The sequence below is a fragment of the Alexandromys fortis genome, unplaced genomic scaffold (genome assembly GCF_014885135.2).
Source record: "Alexandromys fortis isolate MF-2015 unplaced genomic scaffold, M_Fortis_MF-2015_v1.1 scaffold_6, whole genome shotgun sequence".
Lineage (NCBI taxonomy): Eukaryota > Metazoa > Chordata > Mammalia > Rodentia > Cricetidae > Alexandromys > Alexandromys fortis.
Window position 1 is genome coordinate 8479763 of NW_026067902.1, and position 26366 is coordinate 8506128.

Sequence of the window (26366 nt, forward strand, 5' to 3'; positions counted from 1 at the left end):
CTACTTTAAAAACTCAGTGATGTTCACTTTGGAGTAGGAAGAAGATAAAATGTGGAGTCTAGACATTACCTTGTTCCCTGAGGAACTACTGCCTGAGAAGAGGGAGCCTGAGAAAAGGCTACCTGAGAAGAGGGAGTCATTTTCTGCAGGGCTGTAGTCACTGGCAGGGTGCCCATGCACCAGTAAATAACCTCCCACCCATGCTCTTGCAATCTGCAATAAACTAATTAAATTGAGGGGGACACACATACACACACTGCACACATGCAAGGGGGAAGGTGACTTGTTGGTAGTATAACACTGTCAAGTAAATGAAAAAAATATGTAAAAGATTACCATGTATATTCCCACCCTGATACTATTCTGCTACTATGCAGTACTTCTGTTCAGGATGACCAAGGTAAAAGACCCATACAAAACTCAACACAAAATAAGACAACTTGAAAGAAATTCTTACTTCATCAGGAGTAGCCACAAAATTGATGGCTGTATAATAGCGATCGTCTTCCTGGGATAGACTAAAAGTGAACTGATAGTCAATGAGAAGGGTATCTACGGGAAGAAAGAATACATACTTAAGAATGATACAGGCAAATCATATATACCACACATATATAATAAGAATTAAAAAATAAGAACTGATACAAAATAAAACAGGTCTCTGAAGGCACAGCTTGTGTTACTCACAAAATCAGCAGCTATGAAAGGATACTAACTATCCCCAGGATTTTGAGACTGGGTCTCATGTTGCCTAACCTGGCCTTGAATTCCTGATCCTCCTGCATCTGTACACAAGTACAGCTGTGTGCCATTATGGGCAGTTCACACAGGTTTTTTTCAAACCTGTGAAACCAAATCTCTGCAGTATCTTTTGAATTACCCAGCAAACCTTACTTGCTAAGACCCTGATTGAGGTTTTGGCTCAAAATTAATTCATCTATGAATATTAACTAAATATCTATTTATACATGCTATGCTTTACTTAAGGACACAAAGGTATAAACTAATGACATAACAGAAACCAGGTCTTTGTGGGAAAAGGGTGGATTCAAAGTCGGGGACAAAGAATATAACTTTAGTAATATGGAAAGGAATAAAACAGTCATATATACCAGTGTGCTACAGCTTCAAAGCATGTTCAACTATCACAGACTACACAATTTTAAAGCCTATTGTACAAAACAATAAAGACCTGTCTTAGAAAAGGGCAGGACTGTCAGGTGTGGTGACATATGCCTTTAATCTCAGTAACAGGGGTGAGGGACATAGAAAGGTGGGAAATTAGGTCGAGTCTGGTCTACACAAGAAGTTATAAGTCAGCCAAGGCTACATAATGAGACTCTTGAAGAGGTTTATTTTTTCCTAAATAAGATGTAATAATGGCCAGTAAGAATATAAAAAGATAACCAGCCACACCAAGCATTAGTGAAATAAAAGAAAATCAAAACTACAATGATCTTCTTTTTCATATCCATTATTCTGGTTACTAGTGAAAAACAAAAACAAGCCCCCAAAATAAGTGAATCTTTGAGCACGCTAGGGTAGCACTGTGTGCTCAGCTGCGTCCAGCCCCAGAGAAAGGTGAGTCTGAGTGTGCTACATCATGGATGAGTGTCACAGGCTCAAAAGATGAACACTACGGCTCCATGCAGACGTCACACCCAGGCTAGTCACAGGAACAGAAAACAGAAGGGTGACTACTAGGAACTGGAAAGCATGGGACAAGGAAATCACAGGTTTTATTTTATATTATCATACTACTACTATTCTAGCCCAAGGTTGACTTCTTTTTAATACTTTAGCAATATTGTAAAATTCTAATTGAAATTGGAAGTGACAAAAACTAGAAGGAAACACGAGGAAATAATTAGATTATTGCATCTGTACGTCACCTGGGCTTGGTCTCAAATCTCTGGTCTTTGTACCACTCTCACCCCGGTTCTGGGCTTGTTTATGTGGTGCTGGGAGCAGCAGCTCCAGCGGATAAATCCACTTTTAATTTTTTAAATAACGTATCAAATGGTTTTTCAAAGTGACTGTACCATTTTCAATTTGTCTTCTGTTTCCAGATTTTAATCTTTAATAAGTGACCAGTTTCTCTGGTCATTATGATATTAAGAATACTATCAATAACTACCTAAATTGGTGATTAAAACACTATCCTTTTCCAGTTTGGTAAGGTCAGTTTTCTTTTTCAACATGGTTAACTAAAGAAGGTTTATTACAACAGATTGAATGCAAAAGCAGATTATAGTTGTCTTCTATTAAACCAGAGAATCCACTTTTTTGTGTACGCAAGTTTGCTGGTCAAAGACGTCCTGGGGTGTCATTCCTCAGGTGCCATCCACCTTGTTCTTTTGAGACAGGTAGGCTACCTAGCAGTGAGCGCCACTCTCTAGTGTTGGAATTCAAAGCACTTGCCACCACATTTGGCTTTCTGTAAGGGTTCTGGGTATAAACTCAGGTTCTCAAGCTTGCACAGCAAGAACTTCAACCGAGCTACCTCCCCAGCCCAGTGTGAAATGACTGATTACAGCCATTTCAGGCCTGTATCTCATTGTGTGGTTCTAAATATATAACCTACCTATGGCAACATAATAATGCTTAGTATTTTCTGAAGTATTTGTTGATTTTTAATTACTTGTCAATCACATTTTCTTTAGTGAATCTTTGCCTGTTTTCTAAAATTTGTTTTTTCTTCAGTGCTAGAGTTTTTGCTTTTAACTATAACTATTTCTTATTCAGTTTTAAAAGTTCTCTCTATATCCTAGTCATCAGATTTTTATCAAATGTAGAAATTATAGGGGCAGGTGTGGTGGTATACTACTTTAATCCCAATACTCAATTATAGGGGCAGAGACAGGCAGATGTTTTTTGAGTTCAAGGTCAACCATTCTACAAATCGAGTTCTAGGCCAGCTGAGGCTACATACTGAGGCCTTTGTCTTAAATTTAAAAAGAGGGGCTGAGGGCAGCAGAGACAGCTCAGTGGTTAAGAGGACTGGCTGCTCTTCCAGAGGACTCTGGTTCTATTACCAGTACTCAAATCGAAGTTCTGTTGGTAACTTCAAATCCAGGGAGCCAGATACCCTCTTCTGACCTCCAACGGCACCAGACATATACATGTTACACAGACATACATGTTGTAATAACAAGCATACACATAAAATAACAACAAAAAGGGTTTTAAAGAAAATAATGCAAGTATTATTTGAGGTTTATACTATGTAGCCCAGACAGGCCTCAATCTCATGTTCTCTCAAGTGCTGGGATTACGAGCATGTGGCCCTACACTCAGCTTGTTTTTAATTTTTAAAAAATGTTTTTTGTTTTGTGGTGCTGGGGACTGAAACCAGGACCTTGCTAGGTAAGCACTCTACTACTGAGCTACATTTGCACACCCAATTTTTAAAATGTAATTTTTAAATTTTGAAAAAGTACACATTAACATTTTCTTTGATGAATCAGTTTTAGAACATAACTAAGAATTCTGTAGGACCAGTGGTCCCAGCAACTTGGGAAGCTGAGGTAGGAGAACACAACTTGAAAGCTGCCCTAAGGCTACAGAAGAGCACTTTTCGTACCTAACACAGACACGTGCTTCCTTCTACAGCTTGTATTTACCACTGCAGATGTCAAACATTAATTCCTTTATCTCTTGTTCTATAATCTGGAACCTACTATATAGATTTTCATACATTCAGAAAATATATTTATAATAATCCTGGCTACCTTACCCGACTCACTTTTCACTCCAAGTTAAGAATTTGGTGTTTTGCTTTATTTGTTCCTAAATATGTGGTGAACACAATTCAGCTCCACAGAGATGCTAAAACTTCACTTGTATCTCACAAACTCTTCCGTCATATTCCATCTTGAATTGCGCTGTGATAGACTACACCAGGCAATGGCAAATGGGGTGAGCTTTTGGGAAATCAAGGAAAGCCAGCAAAGCATATCCCTGCTAACTGCTATGGATAGACTAACAGAACTATGCCCACAATTAAAATAGTACTCACCAAGTCAGGCACATGTCTATGAGTATTTGCTATAGCCCTCAAGCATTTCATTCTTAAACCATGTAAAAGAAAACAATGTAGTTTTGCTCAATTACTATGTTTCTAGAAACAAGAATTATAGAAACTTACAATAACATGTTCCTTTGAGAGGGTTTCCCTGGTATCGGTTTTCTACCTCACATCTAGAGAAAAAAAAGAAAATATTTTCTGTTGATATTTAAAGCATAGAATCTACATTCATTTTTAAACCAAGCAGATCCTTTTACATAAACTATACCATTATTTAGGTCAGATGGACTAATCTATTTGCATCAGTTTTTCTGCTAACTACTCAGCAGTTTACACCAGCAATAGTCTAAAAGCAAGTCCATGAGTAATAATGCTAGATTCTTCTTATAAGGAAAACCACATTTTTACTTTTGTGTGGATTATGTATTCTTCTCAAAGTGCAGCTAAAATATTTTTAAACATCTGTTTCTCATTTCTACCCTGTTCTTCCTATGTAAACCAATTATATTCCTTTATTTCCTTTTTTAAATTTTTATATTTATTTATTCATTTATTTGTTTGTTTAGACAGGATTTCATACATAGCCCTAGCTGGCCTGGAACTCAATTTAGAGAGATTCTAACTCTCTGAAGCCATAAGCCAAATTAAATGCTTTCTTTTATAAGTTACCTTGGTCATGGTGTTTTATTAGAGCAATACAAAGTAACCAAGGCAACCTATCTGAAGCAAAAAGGCAAATGTCCAAATTAATCTACTCAAAGACCCTGGGAAACCAGGGCAACAATAGGCAAGCAGGTGCTCTCAGGCTTCATGCAGCTTCATCCCCTGGCCCTCACCGGTGATACAAAGAGTGTGGTACTCACAGCTGGCATTCATCCCCCTTAACACCCTTGGTGGTGCAGAAGCACTTGCCAGTGTTGGTGTTGCACAGAGATGCATGACCGTTGCACTTGCATGCTGGAGAAAAGGAATGGAACACAGGTCACAACTGGTTTGACAGTTTATTACCACAGACTTTGATTAAGACAAATAATTTTGCCTGAAATGGGTTTATAGGAAAGACAGACTGACGCAAGAAAAAGCACTGAGTAAGATTCATTATTTTTCAGCTAATGATTTATTTCTAATAACACAAAGATCGCACTAAAGGAATCACCATTCAAGGCAGGAGGAAAGACAAAGCTATTTTCTGCTGCCACCTGAAGTACTCGCTATTTCCATCTCTGTGACAGACTCTTCCAGCACTATGGTTTTTTGTTCAATAAATATTTAAGAGCGTTTGTAGTGTGTCATGTGCTGGGTCCTTGCCCTGTGGAAATGACCTGCTCTATTGAGTTTTTTCTTGTCCTGAGAACTCCTTTCTTAATTTGAGCTTAAGGGGTCTTTAAACTATAGGATTCACAATATTTTTCGATTGTAAACTGGAACAAATAAAAAAAATGAGTTCATAAGTGTGACTTACTGATTAAAAAGACATAAACTTACGTTCTAACAATAAGGCAGCCTATGGCTTTCAGACTTCAGACTTGAATATGAAAATGTGGAACTATTCAAATCTTAAACTATCTGAGAAGTTCTAAGGAGAGCCCATGTGAAGCTGGGCATTTGAGAGCTACAGGCAGGAGGATAAGAAGTTCAAGTTCATCTTCAATTCCCTAGATCCTGTCTAAAACCAACCAAACAAGACCAAAGGCAGGCCACTGCAAAGACTTTATCGGGGGTCCTCAGGAGGTCAGTGGCCCTCCCACCACAGACTGGCAGAGCCAGGTGTTACAGTCTCTGACAGACGTTAGTTCAGAAGGGGGTTCCCTTGGATGCCACAGGTTTTCAAATGTACATTACTCCTACGTCTCTCTCTGAGGTTTCCAGCAGAAGACTTATTTGGATGTCTCTGCGGTACCTTGTTATGGAAGAGAGAAACTGAAGAGACTGTCTTCATTCTGACTTCTCATTCCCAGCTTTCCTCTCTCTCCCCTCACAAGGCTGCTGACCTGGCTCCCTCACAGTGAGAAGATGACCATGCACCAGCGATGCCCTGCTTCCCCTGAGCTAATGTGCTTCCATGGGAGGAAAGATGGAACAGAGGCAGCTGATGCCTTTCCTGATGTTAGCTTCTTGTTTTTACTTCTGCTCAGTGTACATAAGGGTTTAACTCCTTCACTGCTGGTTTGTTGCTTTAACCAGCTGCCCCCAAACCTGCAAGTTCAGCTCTTTCCTCTTCCAGATCAGTTGAACTCTTAACACTGTTATCTAATAAGAAAGACAGAATCCCAAACCAAGAGGCTTTTCCCTTTAAGACATTTAAGTCAAATGCAAGTACTGTACTATTTCACTTGATTGTGACCACTAACAAAGCTGACCAGTGTGACTTACGCTGACATTTGCCTCCATTAGTCGGATCACCATAGAAGCCAGATATGCAGGTCTCGCAGTGCTTGCCGGTGGTCAGGTTCTCACACTTCTCACAGATACTCTGGTTGACACATTTGCTATGGCCGTTGCACTGGCAAGCTGAAAGGCAAAGAATAGGGTTCCATCTGTCCCACAGGAGGACTGGGTAGGTAAATTCCACAGACTGATTTGCATATACTCTAAATGTTAATCATCAAGTTAGTTCGGCAAGGTTGTCTGCACCTACAGTTCCAACTACTAGGAAGGAAGAGGCAGGCAGCATCCCTATTCTATGGACCTACCTTGCTTAAGCCCGGAGGCTGGAGGTCAGCCTAGGTAACATAATGAGATTCCCATCTAAAAAAGTTTTTTTTTTTCAATTAAAAAAAAAAGGAAGGGAGAAAGGAAAAAGAGCTGGGTGTGGAATTCAAGGCTATCCTTGGCTACGTAACAAGTTGATGCCAGTACAATACACACAAAACAAAACAAGGTTCACTAAAAACCAGTCTGAGAAAATAAAAATACCAAAAACAAATTAAGTCTTGAAAAACCAAAATCATATTATCAAGCAAGGTGAAAGTCTACAGCAATATAAAAATAATTTTTGTTATTATTCATTATAAAAACTCATGCTTATGATAGTGTATTTGAAAAACGAAGGAAAAGAGGAAAAAAAAAACAAAAAATAATCTCATTACCCAAAAAACATGGTTCATATTTGATATCTTTCCTTTCAGGATTTTTTAAATTATTTATCTTTCTTTTCTTCTCCTTTTTAAAAATGAGTAATAGTACATGACTTTAACAAGTTACTTTCTCCAATAAATAAATCATTTGGAAAAAAAATAAATAAGCAGAGAAACCTCAGAATTAAATGACTTTTTACATAAAATGAATTTAAAAGATATTCATAGACTAGCCTACCTAAATGACAAAGAATATACATTCTATTCACAGCACAGGGAAGAACATGCTGAGACACAAAGAAAACCTTAATAAATACAAAAACAATCTATGTATCCTATCTGTCCATTATGAAATGAAACTTAAAATCAACAGTCAACAAAACTCTAGTAAGTGTATAAATTCATTACTGAATGATGAAAAGTTCAAAGAAGAAATCAAAATATTCCTGGAACTAAATTTAAAAGAAAACACAAAACGACAAATCCCGTAAGCTCTAAGTTAGAAGCAGTTCTAAGAGGGAAGTGTGTCCCAAGGTCCTCATTAGGAAATCCAAAAGAGCCCAAATAAATGACTTAAGGATGCAAGGGGAAACTTTGGAAAAACAAGAACTGAAATAAAACCCAACCCAAACCCAATAGATGACATGAAATAATTTTAAAAAAAAAATCAAAGATGAAATCAATGAAACTGGAACAATAAAAAACAATGAAAAAAAAAAACCTCAAGGACTCTGAGTCGGTTCTTTAAGAAGGTAAGAAGAGTGAAAGACCCTTGGCCCAGCTAACCGCAAAGAGATCCACAGAATCATAAATGAACAGGGAAACATCACAACAGACACCAAATACAGAATGTTATAAGGAAATACTTTAAACCCCCATATTCCATTAAGTTGGAAATCTAAAAGAAATGGAAGAATTTCTTTATTCATCCAAACTACCAAAGTTAAATCATGTGGCAATTAGCAACTGAAACAGACCATAGCAAACAAAGAGAATGAAATAGTAATAAAAAGCCTTTTAACTAGACAGAGTCCAGAGCCAGATAGATTCATAGCATAATTCTACCAGATGTTCAAAAAAGAACAATAATCAACAATTCTTAAATTATATAAAAAAGAATAGAAGGATCACTCCCAAATTCATTTCCAAAGCCTGAATGACACTAACACCCAATACCCAAACTGCAGACCAGTATGCCTGACAAACACAGATGCAGAAGTCTTCAATAAAATACTAGTGAACACAATACAAGCACATATCAAGAAGATCAGCCATCACAAGTAACTGGGCTTTATCCAAGAATTTCAGGTAGGCCCAACATACCTAAGTCAGTAAATACAATAAATCATATAAGTAGACTTAACAATGAAATCACATGACCTTCTAAGTAGATGAAGAAAAGAGCTTGGGACAAAAAAATCCAATGCCTTCATGATAAAAGTCCTAGAGAAAACAATACTGGAGTGAACATACCTCAACATAATAAAGGCTGGATATAACAAACCCACAGCCAACATTATCTTAAATGAGGAAAAACTCAAAGCAATCCCATTAAAATAAAAAATAAGACAAGGTTGTCCAGGGTCCCCACTCCTTTTTAATACAGTGCTGGAAGCATTAGATGGAACAATAAGGCAGGAGAAAGAAACAAAAGGGATACAAATAGGAAAGGAAGTCAAGTTATCCCTATTGATATATGACATGATATTATACACAAGAAATATCAAAAAGTCCATCATTAAATTTCTAGAAACAATAACAATTTCAATAAAGTGTGGCAAGGTACAAAATTAGCTTTCAAATATCAGTAGCTCTTGGGCTGGAGAGAAGGCTCAGTAGATAAGCTGTTCTTACAGGGGACCTGGGTTCAATTGCCAGCACCTACATGACAGCTCATAACTGTCTGTAAATCCAGTCCCAGGGGATACAATGCCATCTTCTGGCGCACAGATGTAAGTTCCAACAAACATTCATACACAAGAATTTTTTTAAAAAAATAAACGTATCGAAGAATAGATAAGAAAAATGTGGTATATTTAAACAATGGAGTACTACACAGCAATATAAACAATTTGGCGTGAGCATAAAACAGACATGCAGACCAACAGAATAAAACAGAAGAGCCAAACAGCAATGTTCATAGCTACAGCCATCTGCTATTTCACAAAGAGGCAAAAACATAGGAAAGATAACATCTTCAACAAATGATGCTGATGGGATAAAACCGGACTCGCTGAACATAGCGGACAATGAGGACTACTGAGAACTCAAGAACAATGGCAATGGGTTTTTGATCCTACTGCACGTATTGGCTTTGTGGGAGCCTAGGCAGTTTAGATGCTCACCTTACTAGACCTGGATGGAGGTGGGTGGTCCTTGGACTTCCCACAGGGCAGGGAACCCTGATTGCTCTTTGGGCTGACGAGGGGGGGGACTTGACCAGGGGAGGGGGAGGGAAATGGGAGGCGGTGGCGGAGAGGAAGCAGAAATCTTTAATAAATTATTAATAAATAAATAATATAAAAAACAAATGATGCTGGGAAAACCGTATGTTCACATGCAGAAGAATGAAAATAGATCTGTATCCATCGCCTTTCACAATAACTCTAAATGGATCAAAGACATAACCCAAAACACGGAAACTTTAGAAAAAAATATAGGCAGTACCCTACATGATATACGTGTAGGAAAGGACTTTCTATTGAGGACTCCATGTGCCCAGGAATTGAGGCCAGCAACTAACTGGTAAATGGGACTTCATAAAAAAAAAAAAAAAAAAAAAAAAAAGCTTCTGTGCAGCTAAGAAAAAAAAAATCAATCAAGTGAAGAAGAATGGGGAGAATCTTTGCAAGCTATACATTGGACAGAGAATTAACATCCAGAACATAGAACTCCAAAGTCAGAGTAAAGGAAGCAAATGACTCAATTTAAAAATGGGCTAGGGATCTGTGCTGGCCAGTTTTATGTCAAGGTTGATTCTTTACAAACAGGTAGTAAGACATCTGGATTAGAATACACAGGCATCTTACCTGGACACTGAATGAAAGACCAGTTGTATCTGCTGTCCTCGAGACACATGCTGGAGTTGAGGAGAGGCTGTGGATACACAGTTCCTGCAGAGGCCAGTGAAGGCATCCTCACAGGTCCTTTATAGCTGCCCTCGATACATTTCCCTTTCCCAGTATTGCTAGGGTCAGTACACCAGCCACAGCCTGGCTGCTCCAAGCAATGGCTACAGGTACAGTAGCCAGAGCAATTTTCAGCTATTAAAAAAAAATTAAACTTGTAATTCATTATCACAAGTAGATGTACTAGTACCTTATAGTGACTACTGAAATGAAATAATTTAAAGAGCCCACGATTTTACAGAACATACAACAGAGACTTTCCCCATCTTTTTCAATACAAGGAAGTTGGAAGTAGAAGGGACCTGTGAGGTCCTCTACCAGAAAGCACTTTACAAGCAGGCAGATTAAGATATGGAGACATTCTAGAGACTGAACTATATGGCCCTGAAGAAGAGAAATTATTCTGTACCTTGTGACCTACCCTAGATTTATCTGATTTACTGCATGGATCATTGTACCCAATTCCTTATACACATTTTAATCTGGAAAGACCAGCCTAACCATCTTCTGAACAGACTTGAGCAGAAGGTCAAGTCCAACCTGCTGGTAAATGTCCCAGGCTCTTTTCACTTACGTGGGCAGCTGCTCATTGTATACCATTCCATACACTGGCCAAAAGGGAAGGAGGCCACATAGGCATTGGAGTCTACACACTGCTTCATGTTACTGCACCACATGCACTCGGAACTGCTGCTAGTGCACTCGCTACACGCTGTCCGCAGGGCACATGGTGTCCGGCACTGCTTGGCACTGTGGTTTGCTGGGAATTAAGCCCAAAAGGGACACTGGTCAGCTAGGATCAAAGACTTTTCAATGTGCATTATGAAATTAGTTCAGCACTATACTACTACATGGAGGAAAATCCAAGAAACTTGGGACTCATGGGTTCTGTTTATTCAAGTGTACTTAAGCATTCAGGGGAACACGGACTTTCTTTTCAAAAAGCACTGAAGGTGGGGAAACATAAAAATCGTGGACTCACAATGGCTCATGGTGAACTGCAGGCGTCTTCGAACTAACCTGAGTTTATTAAAATTCTACATTTAAAATTTTGACGGATGAAAGCATTAGCTTTCAACAAGGACAAAAACCTTTGTTGTAAGAAATTTAGAAACCCAGGTGGCTGGAGAGATGACTCAATGGTTAAGAGCAGGTACTTCTTTTCCAGAGGACCCAATCTCACTTGCCAGCACTCCTGTCAGGCTCCAAGGGGTCTGACACCTCTGTCCTCCTAGGCACCTCTTCTCTCTCTCTCTCTCTCTCTCTCTCTCTCTCTCTCTCTCTCTCTCTCTCTCTCTCTCTCTCCCACACACACCCACACACCCACACACACAAATCCCACATTAAAAAAAAATGTCAACTATTTTCTAAAGATTTTAGAAACCTTTTCCTAAGGCAACTCCCATGCTGTGACTCTCTTCAACCTAACACCTCAGTATTACTCAGGACCTGCTGGGAATGGAACTCAGCCTCCCAAAATAACCTGTACTTGCCCCTCTTGCTTCTGAGTTCTCATTTGTGTGTGGCTGTGCTGGGCCCGCCATCATAGAGTCCAGCCTTAGCCTCAGCACGGGACTGCCACAGCCTGGGGTTGGCTCTATCGGTGTCTTTTGCGATGCCCTCCCCACAGCAGCTCTCTGAGTACTGTCCTGATTTGCTGCTTTTCTAAAGGTTTTTGGTTTCTGTGTTGTTCTTTCTTCCATAGCCTTTCTCTGCCAACACAAAGGAAATCACCTTTCAGAACGATTCTCAACACTTTTGTGGTCAACAAAGCAGTCTAGCTCAATATTAAATTAGATTCTTTCAGTAATTTTATTTTTGGTTTTGAGTATGACTCAAACTATTTCCTTCTACATTGGGATTTTGTGTTCTTTTTAAAATAAATATGCCTGAATCAGTGTTCACTAACTGCTGTCACATGTATCTTATATATCTCAGTACTCAGTCAACTATGCCTCCTCTGCTTTCCTGGTAAACCTCTTGGAGCACTGTACTCATCCATGTCCTTACCGGGCCTTTCACAAACACTGCCATTGAGTGGGTTGATGCAGGTTGCAGCCTTCAATCCCCGAGTACTAGGCTCTGACAAGATCCCACAGAAGCCAGCATCGCTGGGCTCAGATGGCATCCACTGTAGCAAACTATTTGTAAATGGAGACATATCCTCCCAGCACCAGTAAGAAACATTGATCTTACGAAGACCAACCCAAGGAGTCAGAGTGAGCTTGGACTACAGGCAAAAAAAAAAAAAAGACAGTTAAGAATACAAGCATGTCTTTACCAAAACAGGCTTTGACATAAAAAACACTAGTTTGGGCATACCCCACAGACACGTGAAAAGCTCCTTATTCTCCAAACTCGGGCAAGTTGGATTAAGATAAGTGATCTTTTCAATATGATTACTTTGCAGAGGATAAAAATGGCTCAAAGAAGATAACACAGCAAGACTAGACTTCCAGAGATCAGTAGTAAAGAAATAATCAAGTTTCAAACTACTTGTGTTCATGACAAGAGTTATAAAGAAACAATCATCCACAAATAAGGTTCATAAATGAAGTCACCTTACTAATACTTTTAAAATATAGATTATATGCCTAACCTGAGTCTGTATGGCCAGTTCAGATGATTTAAAAATTGTTCCATTAGCCACGGGGCACAGCCTAACACATACATTTTCTTTTCCAGTTTTCCTGCTATGTAACTGCCAAATCTCAGGCTCATCTCTGTTGTTCAAGGTGATACTTTCCTTCTTTTTTTAAAGGTGAGATCACAGTCTACTGTGTATATGTATATGTTGTAGCATGAATAATAAAAACCCAGAGACAGATATTGGGGTTCAAGTTGAAGATAAGAAAAGCAAAAACAGACAAGCCACTAGAAAAGTCTTACCTCTACCAAGGCTGGGTGACTGCAGACAGAGATGAGCCTCTGTCTCCTCCCATTTTATATTCCCCTCTAGTGCTGGGATTAAAGGTATGACTCCCTATACTGGGATTAAAGATGTGAACTATATACGATTTATACAGGCATTAAATTCATCAACGATGTCTAGTCCATTTGCATTTGAAGAATTCAGAGAAAATACTCCATATCTATTCTTGTCTTGGTGAGTCTGAAGTCTTGTACCTAATTTACTTTCTATTATAACTTGCTTTCTGTGTCTGGTAAATAAGGATAACTTTAACTATCTAGTCTTCAACTCTCTCAGAGACCCAAGAAGGAAATAATATTAACTGGGCAAGCAGGAAGTGAGAGCAAGTAAATTCTGAAAATTGTGAGAAATGACAGAAACAGATGTCTACCTAGACAGTCACCCAAAGTTCCTCTGCAACATTGGTGCATCCATCTTCAGCCTACAGTCCTAGAATATCTGACAGACTTTTCTACAAAGCAGGGTTTTTGAAGGACTTCCCTGCCTTGTCTGTTAAAGGTTTGGCAGTCACTCTCTTCTTGTGTCCTGCTTGTCCCATTAGGACAGGAAAGTGGCAGTGGTTTGAGGCAAGGGTACTTTCTTGCCCAGTGGCTTACTTTTGCCACAAAGGAAGTAAACTCCATGTGGGAGTTTCTTCAAAGCCCATTATCTTCTCTGAGGTAGATTGGTGCGGCCAGGAGCAAACATGTCTCATTGTCATAAAAAAAAAAAGAAGAAGAAGAAGAAGAAGAAGAAGAAGAAGAAGAAGAGGGAGAGGGAGAGGGAGAGGGAGAGGGAGAGGGAGAAGAAGAAGAAGAAGAAGAAGAAGAAGAAGAAGAAGAAGAAGAAGAAGAAGAAGAAGAAGAAGAAGAAGAAGAAGAAGAAGAAAGAATCTATGTTATTAAAGCATCTTAAATGCCATACTCTGTAGATCTCTGAAGTGTTTGAAAATGACATGTCTACTTAAAATATACCTGTTTGACCTTGAAAACATACCTAATGTGACTACAAGTTCGATCGTAATAGGTGACTGAAACTAACCTGCATTTCCTTATTATCCTAAACAGTTGGTAATAATAATTTTCAAGGACTAGAAATTTGCATTACATTGTTAAATGAGTTGTATAGGTGGAATACCTTGAACAAGAGCAGAAATGTATGTACAGTATGTTCTAACAAAATTAATTTCAAATTTGCATAAACATACATTTGTATACAATATACAAAAGTCCAATCCAATGTAAAGCATTTAAAACTAGTAGTTGTTTTTTAAAAGTAGACTCAATAATCTATCTTTTTATCTTATTATATCTATATCCTTCCTTTTTTCTTTTCAGAGTAGATTCAATAATCTACCCTTTTATCCTATTATATCTATAGCCCCTTTTTTCTTTTTAAAATAAAAACCTTGAATCTAATTTCCTTTGGTTAGCTTTTTTCCTGACCATTACCAATAACAACTTGTTAGCAATCCCCCTAAACAATGACAAATATCCATAATCACATTTTATCTATTTATCTGAGTATGTGTCACATTTTACCTAACTCCATGCTACATTTTATTTTTTAAAAAGTCACAAACCTGTAGAATAATTTCTGCCTCCCCTGTTTTTGCTGCAAGGAGTAAGATCCAGGGTCTCCTGGGCATGAACTCTACTACTGAGCTCCAGTCTTGGGTAGCCCTGAAATTCCTTTCTCATTCCAACTTTGTTATTTTGGATTTTTTTTTTGTTTGTTTTTGTTTTTTTGTTTTTGAGGCAGGTGTCCCTATGTAGCGCTGGCTTGTCTAGAATTCCCTATATAAACCAGGGTGGCCTTGAAGTCACAGAGATGTGCCTGTCTTTGTCTCCTGAGTGCTGGGATTAAAGGCATGATGCACAGTGCCTGGCTCCCCATTGCAATTTAAAAACAAAACAAAACAACAACAACAAATCTTTATAGGAGGTGGAGGGATGGCTCAACAGATAATGCTGCTCTTCCAGAGGACCAGAGTTTGGATCCCAGCCCCTACATCAAGCAGCTTACAACTGTAACTCTAACTCCAGGAGACCCAATACCCTCTTCTGGCCTCTGTGAGCAGCCCCTTCCCCCCAAGCTCCCTAGTATCACAAGTACCTGTTATACATTTCAAAATCCATGCTAGTCTCCTGGCCCTTCTCCCCGAAAATACCTGTCTTCCTTATAATCCACATGATTTGTTCACCCCACACACTCTCAGCTCTTGTTATCCTCTTGCTACCTCTCCATCTCCACCTCCACTACTCTCTGCTATTGAATGTTTTATTAGTTATGTAGAAAAGGACTGGATATGGCCAGGGCTAGGGGAATGGGATAGTGGGAAAGAACAGTGGAGAGCGCAGGAGATAAAGAGAGAGCGTGTGAGATGGACGCATTGTGTGGGTTATCAGGAAGAGTAGCCGAGGGGGGAAGGGCTAGGAGACTAGCCTGGACTTTGAGGTGCAGAACAGGTACTTGTGATACTGAGGGGCCTGGTGGCCAATATGTGCCTTGATACAATAACAGGCGTCACAGTGATAAGGAAATGACTCCTTTTGACAAATGGAGACCAATTTCACAAGTTTCTGAGGAATGCCAGCTTTTATCTACTGCCAGAAATCCTTCTCTAGTCCCGCTTGAGCTCATTTCAGGATATATGGACTTCCTGGGACTTAACAGCCAGAATCCATACTATACTTGCTCATGTCATGAGAAGGTGGTGCCAAGTGAGAAATGCGATGCCGTGCTCTCTTTTCTCCTGGCTAGACAAAAACATATTCCCCATATCTCCCTGTACCATAGCTAGCACAGACAGAAAACCTGCTCTGTGAATACCTACCTAATGAACTTTAGCATCGCGATTCTTAGACTTTGCATGAAAAATGCCAAATGGAATCATGTAACATCAACTACATGCTGTTCAAGAATTTAGCTAGACAGTAGGAGAATTTGGACCTTTCTGAATTCAGAAGCCTTAGCAAGAAAGTGTCCTCCTGGGCTAGCCAGGTTTTACACTTCTTATTGGGGATCACATTGCATGCTATAACACCTTAAGGGATGCAAACGGCTTAATAACACTTAGATAGCTAGCTTTGTGCCCTCCCTTCTCCAAGAAGAATCTAGATATGAAAATCTAGTACGAAATAATCTAACGTCACCAGATGTGGTGGTTTGAATAGGTATGGCCTCCATAGATTCATGGCCTATATATAGGGAGTGGCACTATTAGGAAGTGAGGTTTATTAGGTGTGGGCTTGCTGGAGGAAGTGTGTCACTGTGGAGGTGGGTTTTGAGATCTCATATGCTCAAGCTACTCCCAGTGTTGGACACAGTTCACTGCCTGTTGCCTGAGGATCAAAATGCAGAACTCTCAGCTCTTTTCTCCAGCACCACGTCTGCCTACACATTGCCTTGTTTCCCACCATGATTATAATGGACTGAACCTCTGAAACTGTAAGCCAGCCCTAATTAAATATTTGCATTAAGAATTGCCATGGCCATGGTGTCTCTTCACAGTAATAGAAACCCTGACTAAGACACCAAAATACGTGTACATATTATTATTCATTCCATATATTCCTATCTCATACTTAATAAATATGACCACCAAAATACTCAAAGTACTGAACTCTTTAATACATGAAGAAAGGCATTAAAACAAAAGATTCTGAAGTACAGGTACACGGTCTATTATTAATCATTTACTGGAATTCTTTCTCTTATCAGGTACATGATACGCAACTGGGGCCTTCTACACATAGGCTGCTGTTGTGCCCTCAGAAGAAAGGTGGTATTAGAAACCGAAGTTCAGAAAATGTTAACTCACCATGCTCTGAGATGACTGCATTAATCGAAGATGTTTAAGGACAAATTCCACCTTTTTCTGGGATGTAAGGGAAGCCAAAAAAGCATTGTGGTTCCTACAGGACAACTTAGCATTGTCATAATTTTCCTTAGCAGTAGTGATTTTCAGACATGAGTTTCCAACCAAATGCCAGCCAATACCACATATATTTTCTTTTATAAAGGGGGAAAAGAAAAGAAAACAAAGTTTTAGAAATTATATAAGTTGTATATTACTAGTTCAATTATTGAAATCTAAGCTCATTCTTCTGATTTGAATTCCGGGTACTTCATTAGGCTATGGTGAGAGTATCAGATGCATTATTAACTTCCATATACAGAAAAAAACTTTTAAAATAAATTATTTCTTTTTAAAATTATGTGTATATATGCAACTCAAGTGTGGGTTTGTACATGTGACTGTAGTGCTCACAGAGGCCGTAAGAGGGCAAACCAATATTACAAGAGGTTGTGAACTGCCCAGCATGGACACTGGAGACCAACTTTGGGTCCTCTGGAAGATCAGTATGCACTCTTAACTGCTGAGTCTTCTCTTCAACCCCAGAATAAAAAGACCTTTAAAAAAGGTTCACCAGTCACATTTCCTGAATCTCAGGAAGCATACTCTAGTCAATACTCCTACATCCTGAAGGCGAATTCTTTGGTGCCATGGTTAGAGATTGGTGTAACTCTTTTTGAAGAAAAATGGAGAAGTAAACTAAAATCTTGAATGAAAAATATATAAACAAATATGGAAAGATGGGGCAGAAAACTGCAAATGGGGCTTGGGAAATGGTTCAGTGGGTAAAATACTTGTACCAAGTCTAAGGACCTAGTTCAGATCCCCAGGACCGACATAAAAAGTCAAGCATGATTTTGCTTGCTTGTAATCTCAGCTGAGGGCTAAACGTAGGGGGCTCCTGAGACTTTCGAGTCAGCCTTCTAGATAATCAGTGGGCTCCACACTTAGTGAAGGACCCTGTTTCAAAACAACTGAATGTGGGCAAGTGACAGAGAAATATACGGAAGTTAACCTCTGGCCTCCAATGCTCACGTGTATACTTATCTGTACGAAGATGTACATATGCAGGAAAAAGTAAACTATAAATGGAATTGAATTGGGAATGGATGACTTTAAGTTTCCAAATGCTACCCTGTTTTCATGCCATGAGACAGAAGGTATAAGCAACTGCACCAGCATATCAAAAACAAGGTGAAGAGGGAGATTGGTTTAGGAAAACTTCAAAGTAATATGGTACACAAAGAAAGTCTGCAGTCTCCTCTGTGATTGTGCTGAACTACATAAAGTGTAGCATGAAAGCATGGTTGCTCCTGGACACTTGCACAAAAGTGAACAAGCAAGAGACTTCCTCCGAGCCGGAGCACACTGTTGGAGACAGCAACAGTGCTCATTAGCCAGAAGAGCCATTGGGATCCACGAGAGGCCTGTGGAAAGGGATAATCTAAGAGTAATAAACTGGCTCCTAAGAATGTGGTCCAGGGGCTGGAGAGATGGCTTGGAGATTAAGAGCACTGGCTGCTCTTCCAGAAGACCTGGGCTCAATTCCTAGCTCCAACATGGCAGCTCACAGCTGCCTGTAACTTCAAGATCTGACACCCTCAAACAGACAGATATGTATGCAGGCAGAGCACCAATGCACATAAAATAAAAATAAATAAACTAAATGTTTGGGGAGAGCCTTGGACCTTCACCAAAGCAATGTGCCTTACCCTCTTTGAGGAGTGGATGGGGGAGGGGGATGGGAGGGATGGAGGAGGGGAGAGTGGGAACTGGGATTGGTATGTAAAATGAAAAAAGACAGTTTGTTTTCTTTTTAAAAAATAAAAATTAAAAAAAAGTGGGAAAAAAAAAAGAATGTGGTACCAGCAGTAAGACAAAATTACAGGCTTTCAAGGACTGAATTAGAACAAGCCTTTTAACAGGTGCCCAAGTATTCTATTGGACATTAAAGTGTGATACACAGAACAAAATGGACAAAAAGCCTGCAGTGGTTTGAATAAGAATGACCCCCTTAGGCTCGTGTATGTGAATGCTTACATCAGGGAACGACACTATTAGAGAAGGCTGAAGGTATAGCCTTGCAGGAATAGCTGTGGGCTTGTTAGAGGAGGTATTTCACTGGGGGTAGACTCTGAACTTTCAAAAGCCCACGCCAGGTCCCATCCCTATCACTCCAGCACCCGTCTGTGTGCTGCCAGGCTTCTGCCATGATAACAGCCTCTGAAACTATAGCCCCCAATTTAATGTTTCCTTTCATGAGAGTTGCCTTGGTAATGGTGTCTCTTCACAGCAACAGAACATGGATTAAAATAAAGCCCATTGGGCAAACTAAATAAAATCCTTTCAAAGAGTCCAGATCCACAGCCCTAATCAAGCCTCAGATGTTGGAGAGCCATAGGAGCTCCCCTTCCAGGGTATCCTGATGAATCAAATACATCACAGGGGTTTAGTCAGGGCTAGCTGCTCTTAGTTCCTAAAACTGTCACCCTGAATCTCAGCTGAAATAGTCAGGAATGAAGGTCACATCAGGAGAGGGGACGGATACAGAAATCCCTTCTTGCTGAACTGTCAGGAAGTGATTCCTTATAGGGCCCTTACTGTTGCTGAGTTATCACAGCTTAAGGAGGGTCAGTGGGGCATGGTGTGTGATATTGATCTCAGCCACCGACCAATTCTCAGAACAGATGATGCTTCCATTTATTTCAAAGGCCAGCAGAATAAGTATGTGAGAACCATATTTAAGTTAAAAACAAATACAACATAATTCCTCTAAACAGTGAGAGAACTAAACAGACAGAATATGCCTCTCTTTCCTAGGTTCATCCTAACCCCTCACTGAGGGTATCCCAGCGCAAGGCCTACCTACCAGGCAGGGCGATGCACTCCTGATTCCGGGGCTCCCACTGGCAGTTCTGGTCTAGGGCACAGCTCCTGCAGCTTGTTTTCTTATTGCAGTAGTACATGGGATTATCCTTGGGGCAATTGTCATACTTGGAAATGGAGAGCTAGAACACAGTGGAGAAGTGCTTTCGTTTATATTCACACAAAGAACTTGGTGAGGACTAATAAGGGTCCTAAAGACAGTAACATAACCGAGGACGGTAACTGTGGATGGGAGGGGGACGGAGGGAGGGAGGGAGGGAGGGAGGGAGGGAGGGAGGGAGGGAGGTACACAGATGACAGAATTAGGTAGAATGAACAGGAAGTGGTAGTGTAGTGGGAACACCTTAGTGCATTCTCACTACCATGCCTTTAGCTGGCAAGGTAGCCCACCTGCACCACCTTCACCACCACACCTCATTCAACATTTACCTGTAAAATTGCAAGTTTTTTCAGTGCTCCCCCAACCCCCACCCACAGCAGCAGTCTCAAGTTTGTATCTTATGAAGTGCATTAAACTGGGAGAAAAACATGTCATGAATCATCAAAGACAATAAAAGCTGGGTCACTTATCTTCTTTAGCCTATTATCACCTAAATTTAAAGTCACCGAGGGTGAGCACAGACGTAATGCTGAGTCAAGATATAAAACAAAGACATTTTGTAAAACCCTTTTTCTGAATACTACACACAAACCTCAGTAGCTGAAGGACCCTTGCAATCAGGATATATATAGCATCCCTTCCTTAAAGAAAACCTGAGCAATAGTAAAATTCAAATCTACATCCCATTTTAAAAATAAATCTGCTCATTATTTCCACTATACCCAAACTCAACAAGCACCTTTTTCTGTCCTCTAAAATCCTTGAAAAACAGTTTCTGACCTGGCCTTCTGTGCAGCTGTGGTTCATAGGGACACAGTGATCATTGCACCAGTGGCAGTCATTGGTATTGGCTGTGCAGCTGTAACAATCTGTGTGCTGGTCACATCTGTCATGGTCAAGGGCTATGGAGAAAAGAAAACCTCATCAACTATGTGACAGCCTCTGTTGAGCAGAATCTGAGACAGAAAAGCTCCTAGCAATGGTTGGGAAGCAAATGTAGGGTCAAACTGGAAGGAAAAAAACATTGCCATGTTCAGGTTAAAATAAAACAGATATAAGCAGACAATCTGAAAAGTACTATTTGGTAACTATCCCCTGAAAAGTGCACAGAAAGTAAAAAGCAAAGGTCTGTTGATTACTTTTGTAGCAATTCTAAGATATGATGGAAGATCTGGGCTTTGAATGCTCTTTTCTTCTTAGGACAAATATTAACACCACAAGCTGCCCAGAAGCCAAGGAAAGTAATACAAGAGACCAAGACATTCTTCCTAGCTACAAATACAAGGCACATCTGGGTGAGCCATATCCAGTGCCTAAGAACCCCACAGAAAACACTTGCTAATTGTACTCTATATACACGTGAATTCAAGACTGTGGGTTTCAGAACTTCCACCTTTATAGACCTGACATAATTCCCACTAATCCCCAAACGAGAAGCTACAAAGCCATGCTGCCCTACGTGCTAAACCATCTCACAGACATGACACCAACAAGCAGGAAGAGAGGCCACTGGCCTAATGTCACAGAAACTCTCCTGGTAAGTTTGTATCTTAGGCTGTTTTCCTGCCAAGATCATTACAACAGGATTAGGTATACCCAACAGGATTAGGCATAACTAATGGGCTCATAAGAACCACCTAAGAAATATATTCCCAATACACTAACATTTAAGTTGAATTTTTAAAATTGGTTATTCTACTGATTCTGTTTTGGGAAAGTTAGAACTCCTAACAGGTTCTGGTAATCTGTTTTCTATCAATGAACCAAAATTCCAATCAACAGAATGGTCTCATACTGTTGCACAACTTTATTTGGCACATAACAGGAAAACAAAGGCAGTCTATCCAATATAACTCTCATGTTAACTCCAGCACCTGCCTGTGTCTTACTAGGTAAGTAATATAGTCTCATACTTTAAATTGATTGATACAAACAAACTATCTTGGAGGCACTCTTTCTATTTTTCCAAGGATTTTTATACATGTTACTTCACTGATTTGGTGAAGTAGTGCTTGAGGAAACCACTAAGCAAGTAGATAAGAGGCAAAAATAACAAGACCAGCTCAGGGGCTCGTGAAGCAGGGACCTTAATGCATCTGTCATTCTGTATTGCTGTATCCAGCTAAAGGGGCTGGAAATACCTAGTGAGGACAGCAGCTCTACCACTGTTCTACCAGAACAATTTGCTGTACATGATCCCCATTCTTATCCTTAACATTAGACCTTCATCAACAATACAGCAGCCAATAGCCACATACAGTTCTTTTAGTGTTGATGGTTTTGGCTTTTGTCTCAGCCTCTTGAGTATTTGGATTATAGTCATGTGCTACTATACCTGGCTCATTACATGTACTTTTAAAGTAAATCAACCAACCAAACAAATAGAACAATCAGTCCCTTAGTTAGACTAGCCACATTTCAAGTTATCTGATAGCAGCAGATTGCTAGTGGCTACTACACTGAACAAAGAAAGGATGTAACATTTCCATCATCAGAATTTTCACAGGTAGGGCTGGTGGTACATGCCTATTATCCCAGCACTCAGGAGGCTGAGGAAGGAAGATCACAAGAAATTTGAGGCTAGTTTGAGCTATAGAACAAGACCCTGTTTCAAAAACCCAAAACCAAACCAAAATTCCACCAGAAAGCAAGACTTCAGTCCTGGAATTGTTACACAAAGCCTGTGTAACGTTGGAAAGCTTTATAACCTGCTAACAGCTTCCAGGAGTCGCAAGACTCATTAATAAGAAATAACCAGAGAATAAGGTGAACATAAAAGTGCATGAATATTAAGTTCCTTCACAAGTCAGATAAAATTAGATCTTTAAATTCTAAGTAGAAAAAAACATACTTCTTTTGGAAAAACACTCTGATTTTAACTTTTCTGCTTGTTCTTCAGTTGCTGACTCCCAGGAGGTACATTGAGACGACTGTGTATCCCACAGACACCGGATCCCAGGTCCTGCTGCTACACAAGCTGCCTCACTGCGGTGAGCGTCACACTGCTCCGAGGTGAAGACTAAGACATCACTGAGGAGGAGGCTGTTGAAGCCGCCAAACACGTACATGGTACTGAGAGGAAAGAGAGAAGGAATTTACTTTACTGAAAACACACACAACACATATATAACATAGGGCTGCTTTTGGTTGTTGGCTTTGAAATTTTTGAGACAGGTTTCACTGTGTAGCCCTTGCTAGTCTAGAACTTTCATAGACTTGACTGGCCCTTTTGTTGGGACCATCTTCCTGCTTCTGCCTCTCACATGCTAGGATTTTTATATACCTGTCTTAAACTTTTGACTGTCAGTCTTTAGAAAACTTGTAAGTATTAAAAGTCCTCTGAGGAGACCAGTGAAATGGTTCAGCAGGTTAAGTACTTGCCACACAATTGGACAATCTGAGTTCAATCCCTGAAACCATATAAAGGTGGAAGGAAAGAAGTGACTTCACAAAGTTGACCTCTGACTTCCATATGTGTGCTACACCACTCACATGCTGCCACCCACATTATAAATAAATAAATAATTTTAAGTACTCTAAGAAATTATTTCAAAGCCTCGAAAACCATTACTATCATCCATTCTGTCAAATTTCATCTTCCATCCTGGTTTGTGGTCACTCAGAATAGTTTCAATAATCTACCTGCCAATGTGCTGCATATGGAAAATTAGTACACAGGGAAAGTGGCATTTTAAAAATATTTATTTTTAATTATATGTATATGTGTGTGTGTCCATGCAGATGGATGCCCACTGAGGTCAGAAGAAGGTGTTATAGTCCCTGGAGCTGAAATGGCATCTTCTATTAATAGGAAAAGATAAGATTCTGGGGGCTGGAGCTGACTCAGCAATCAAGAGCGACAGAGTTTGGATTCCAGCACCCACAACAGGTAGCTCACAAACATCTACAACTTTAAGTTTCAGGAGACCTACCTCATTCTTCTTTCCACTGTGGGGACCCACATGCACACACGATTACACACACATACACAAAAAATAAAGAGAATATAGAGTGAGAGAAAATTATAGATAGGAAAAATAGTTCTGAAGACTTTAGCCAACTGAGAAAGCAAGAATTCTATGCCAATGAATAACTGCTTAAGGTCTTTCCCTATTCCTTGATATAAGCACACCATTTTCTAGGAATCTTACAAGAAGCCCCATTTAAAGAAAAACCATGTCCTAAACCTCTAACAGTGCCTGGTTTTATCTTGCCAGTCTGTAATACCACCTAATGCATCTCCAGTGCCACCTCTAACCTCAGTTATCAGAGAGAACAGACGAAGGGTCCCATAGAAACATGCTGCACAATAAAATCCCGAAACCTATATGCAGTCTGAAGTGTGGCTCTTTGTCTAGAAGCCATACTCAGCTTTATTCTTGCCCTGAGCAGTGTCCTTTTAAATCTCTGAACAGTCCGACTGTGCAACATACTGGCTAGTCCTGAGATTCCTTTTTGTATGGAAGACATGAGTCCTGGGGTTGCCTGAGTCAAGGTCCACAAAAGACTAAAGGAATTCCGGGGGTTAGATACTTCAATTAGTACGCAGGAAAAATTAATGCAGATGTCATTATGCATATGAAGAAAAAATTGATTTTAGTCACAGAGAAATGCAAATTAGAAGCACATTGTTGGGCTATTTGTAACCTATCAAACTGGCAAAGAAAAAAGTAACAAATGTTATATAATATTTGAAGTGATGAGACTTCGGGCAATAGGCTAACTCATACACTGCTGCTGGGCATGTAAGATTGTAGAAATCCACATAAGGGATTCTGGCAACTATTGAAAACAAAACTACACATTTATGCTTTTAAGCCTTAAGTCATTTTTCTAGAAATCACATAGATACAGTGCCACAGAGTGATCTTCAGTTTATATTGTTGGGTGTATGGATGGTGGAGGAGTGAGCAAGACAGAGAAAAATATATAGATTATGTAGCCATTTATCTTTTTGGAGAAAAAAGGGTCTGACACACACATAATCTATTCCCCTTTACAAAAACAAGACACACAATATTTCTTTAACTTGCTTTTGCTTGATGGAGATAGGGTCTCACCTAGAACTCTATAGCCTAGACTGGCCTAAATCTTAGGACTTTCAACCTCGAAGAATTCCTCTTATCTCAGACACCTGCGTGCTGGGATGATAGGCATGAGCTACCCCGCTTGACCAACCTGTATTCTTAAAAGACCAATTTAGTGACAATGGAAAAAACTAGGCCTTAGATTGTGTGCTTAAAACTCACTCTTAGAAAAGCAGAATATGTCTGAATTAGATGTTCTTCCCCAAGCTAAACAAACAAAACAAAACAATGCCCTACCATTTCCCTACTCCCTTTCATTCCTTCCCAAACTAGACCTTCCTAGAGAAAAATCTAATTTCATGTCTAGGTCAAGAAATACTTACAATGCATTTATAACATGTCCAGTAGAGACATACCAGGGTTGTCAGACTCAAGTGTTACTACGAAAAGATGCTCATTAGCTAGAGTTAAGAACTACACTAGAATGAAATGAAATACATCAAATATCTTTAAATCCAAGTTCATAATGACATTTGCCCTTCAAAAGAAATCTCCTCTGTTACCTCTGGACTGCAATAGGCAAGGAGCTCTCCCAATTCGCATTTCCTAGATCGCCAAGCAAGTTTAATACTAATCCACAATGAAGAATCTGGTAACTCACTGCACTGGTCTTCAACTTTTCTCTCCAAATCAACAAAGGACTAAACAAAGCATGGTGATTGTGTGGCTCTGTATCCATTACAATATCCGAAAACCAGACGATAACCAAAAAGAAAAACTCTAGGATTCGTTTTTGACCTCGCTACTGGCTCCTGAGTCTGCCATGAATCAAGTGGGTTCCGTTAATAAACCAGCGGCTTCACCTGAGCACAGCTGGTGCCTCTACAGTTCTGAATACTTAGATCACGGTGCAGCTCTGGGAGGGGAGGAGCCTTCTAAGAGGCTTGGAGAAGGCAACTAGGATAAATGCTGCCTCTCCATGTAGAAGCCTCACAGTCTCACAGCCTTCACTCCTTCAACCTCTCTTAAAACACAACTAGAACAATTAAGTCAGACATGGGTGATCAAGTTCTGCTTGCTAAATGATACCAAAAGATCAAAGTTTCTCCTCCAGCAAATTATTTTATACAGTTAAACTGCGACCATGACCTTCTACCATTCCCCACCTCTTCCAATCCTGCCTGAAATTCAACACACCACAAGAATTACACAAAATAAAACACTGTAATCCAGAGAGCTATTCCTGATTTTGATTCATGGCTAAACTACACATTTATGACAAACTGTCAACTTCTCCGAGTTTGCGTAAAACTTACAACTGTTTTAACAGAAGCTTCACTCATTTGATATT

At 39.7% G+C, this 26366-nt stretch overlaps 1 protein-coding gene across 1 annotated transcript in view; it reads right to left on the reverse strand.

Annotated features, from left to right (window-relative positions):
- Atrn (attractin) overlaps nucleotides 1-26366 on the reverse strand; it is a 137898-nt gene that overhangs the window by 51687 nt on the left and 59845 nt on the right. Inside the window, exons 11-21 of the mRNA XM_050132193.1 lie at nucleotides 22840-23060; nucleotides 20769-20890; nucleotides 19872-20010; nucleotides 16967-17157; nucleotides 12243-12462; nucleotides 10807-10992; nucleotides 10134-10367; nucleotides 6401-6538; nucleotides 4891-4984; nucleotides 4148-4200; nucleotides 458-552 (exon numbers count right to left, since the gene is read on the reverse strand). Of these exons, the coding sequence (XP_049988150.1) occupies nucleotides 458-552; nucleotides 4148-4200; nucleotides 4891-4984; nucleotides 6401-6538; nucleotides 10134-10367; nucleotides 10807-10992; nucleotides 12243-12462; nucleotides 16967-17157; nucleotides 19872-20010; nucleotides 20769-20890; nucleotides 22840-23060 (1693 nt within the window). The remainder of the gene's footprint in view (nucleotides 1-457; nucleotides 553-4147; nucleotides 4201-4890; nucleotides 4985-6400; nucleotides 6539-10133; nucleotides 10368-10806; nucleotides 10993-12242; nucleotides 12463-16966; nucleotides 17158-19871; nucleotides 20011-20768; nucleotides 20891-22839; nucleotides 23061-26366) is intronic.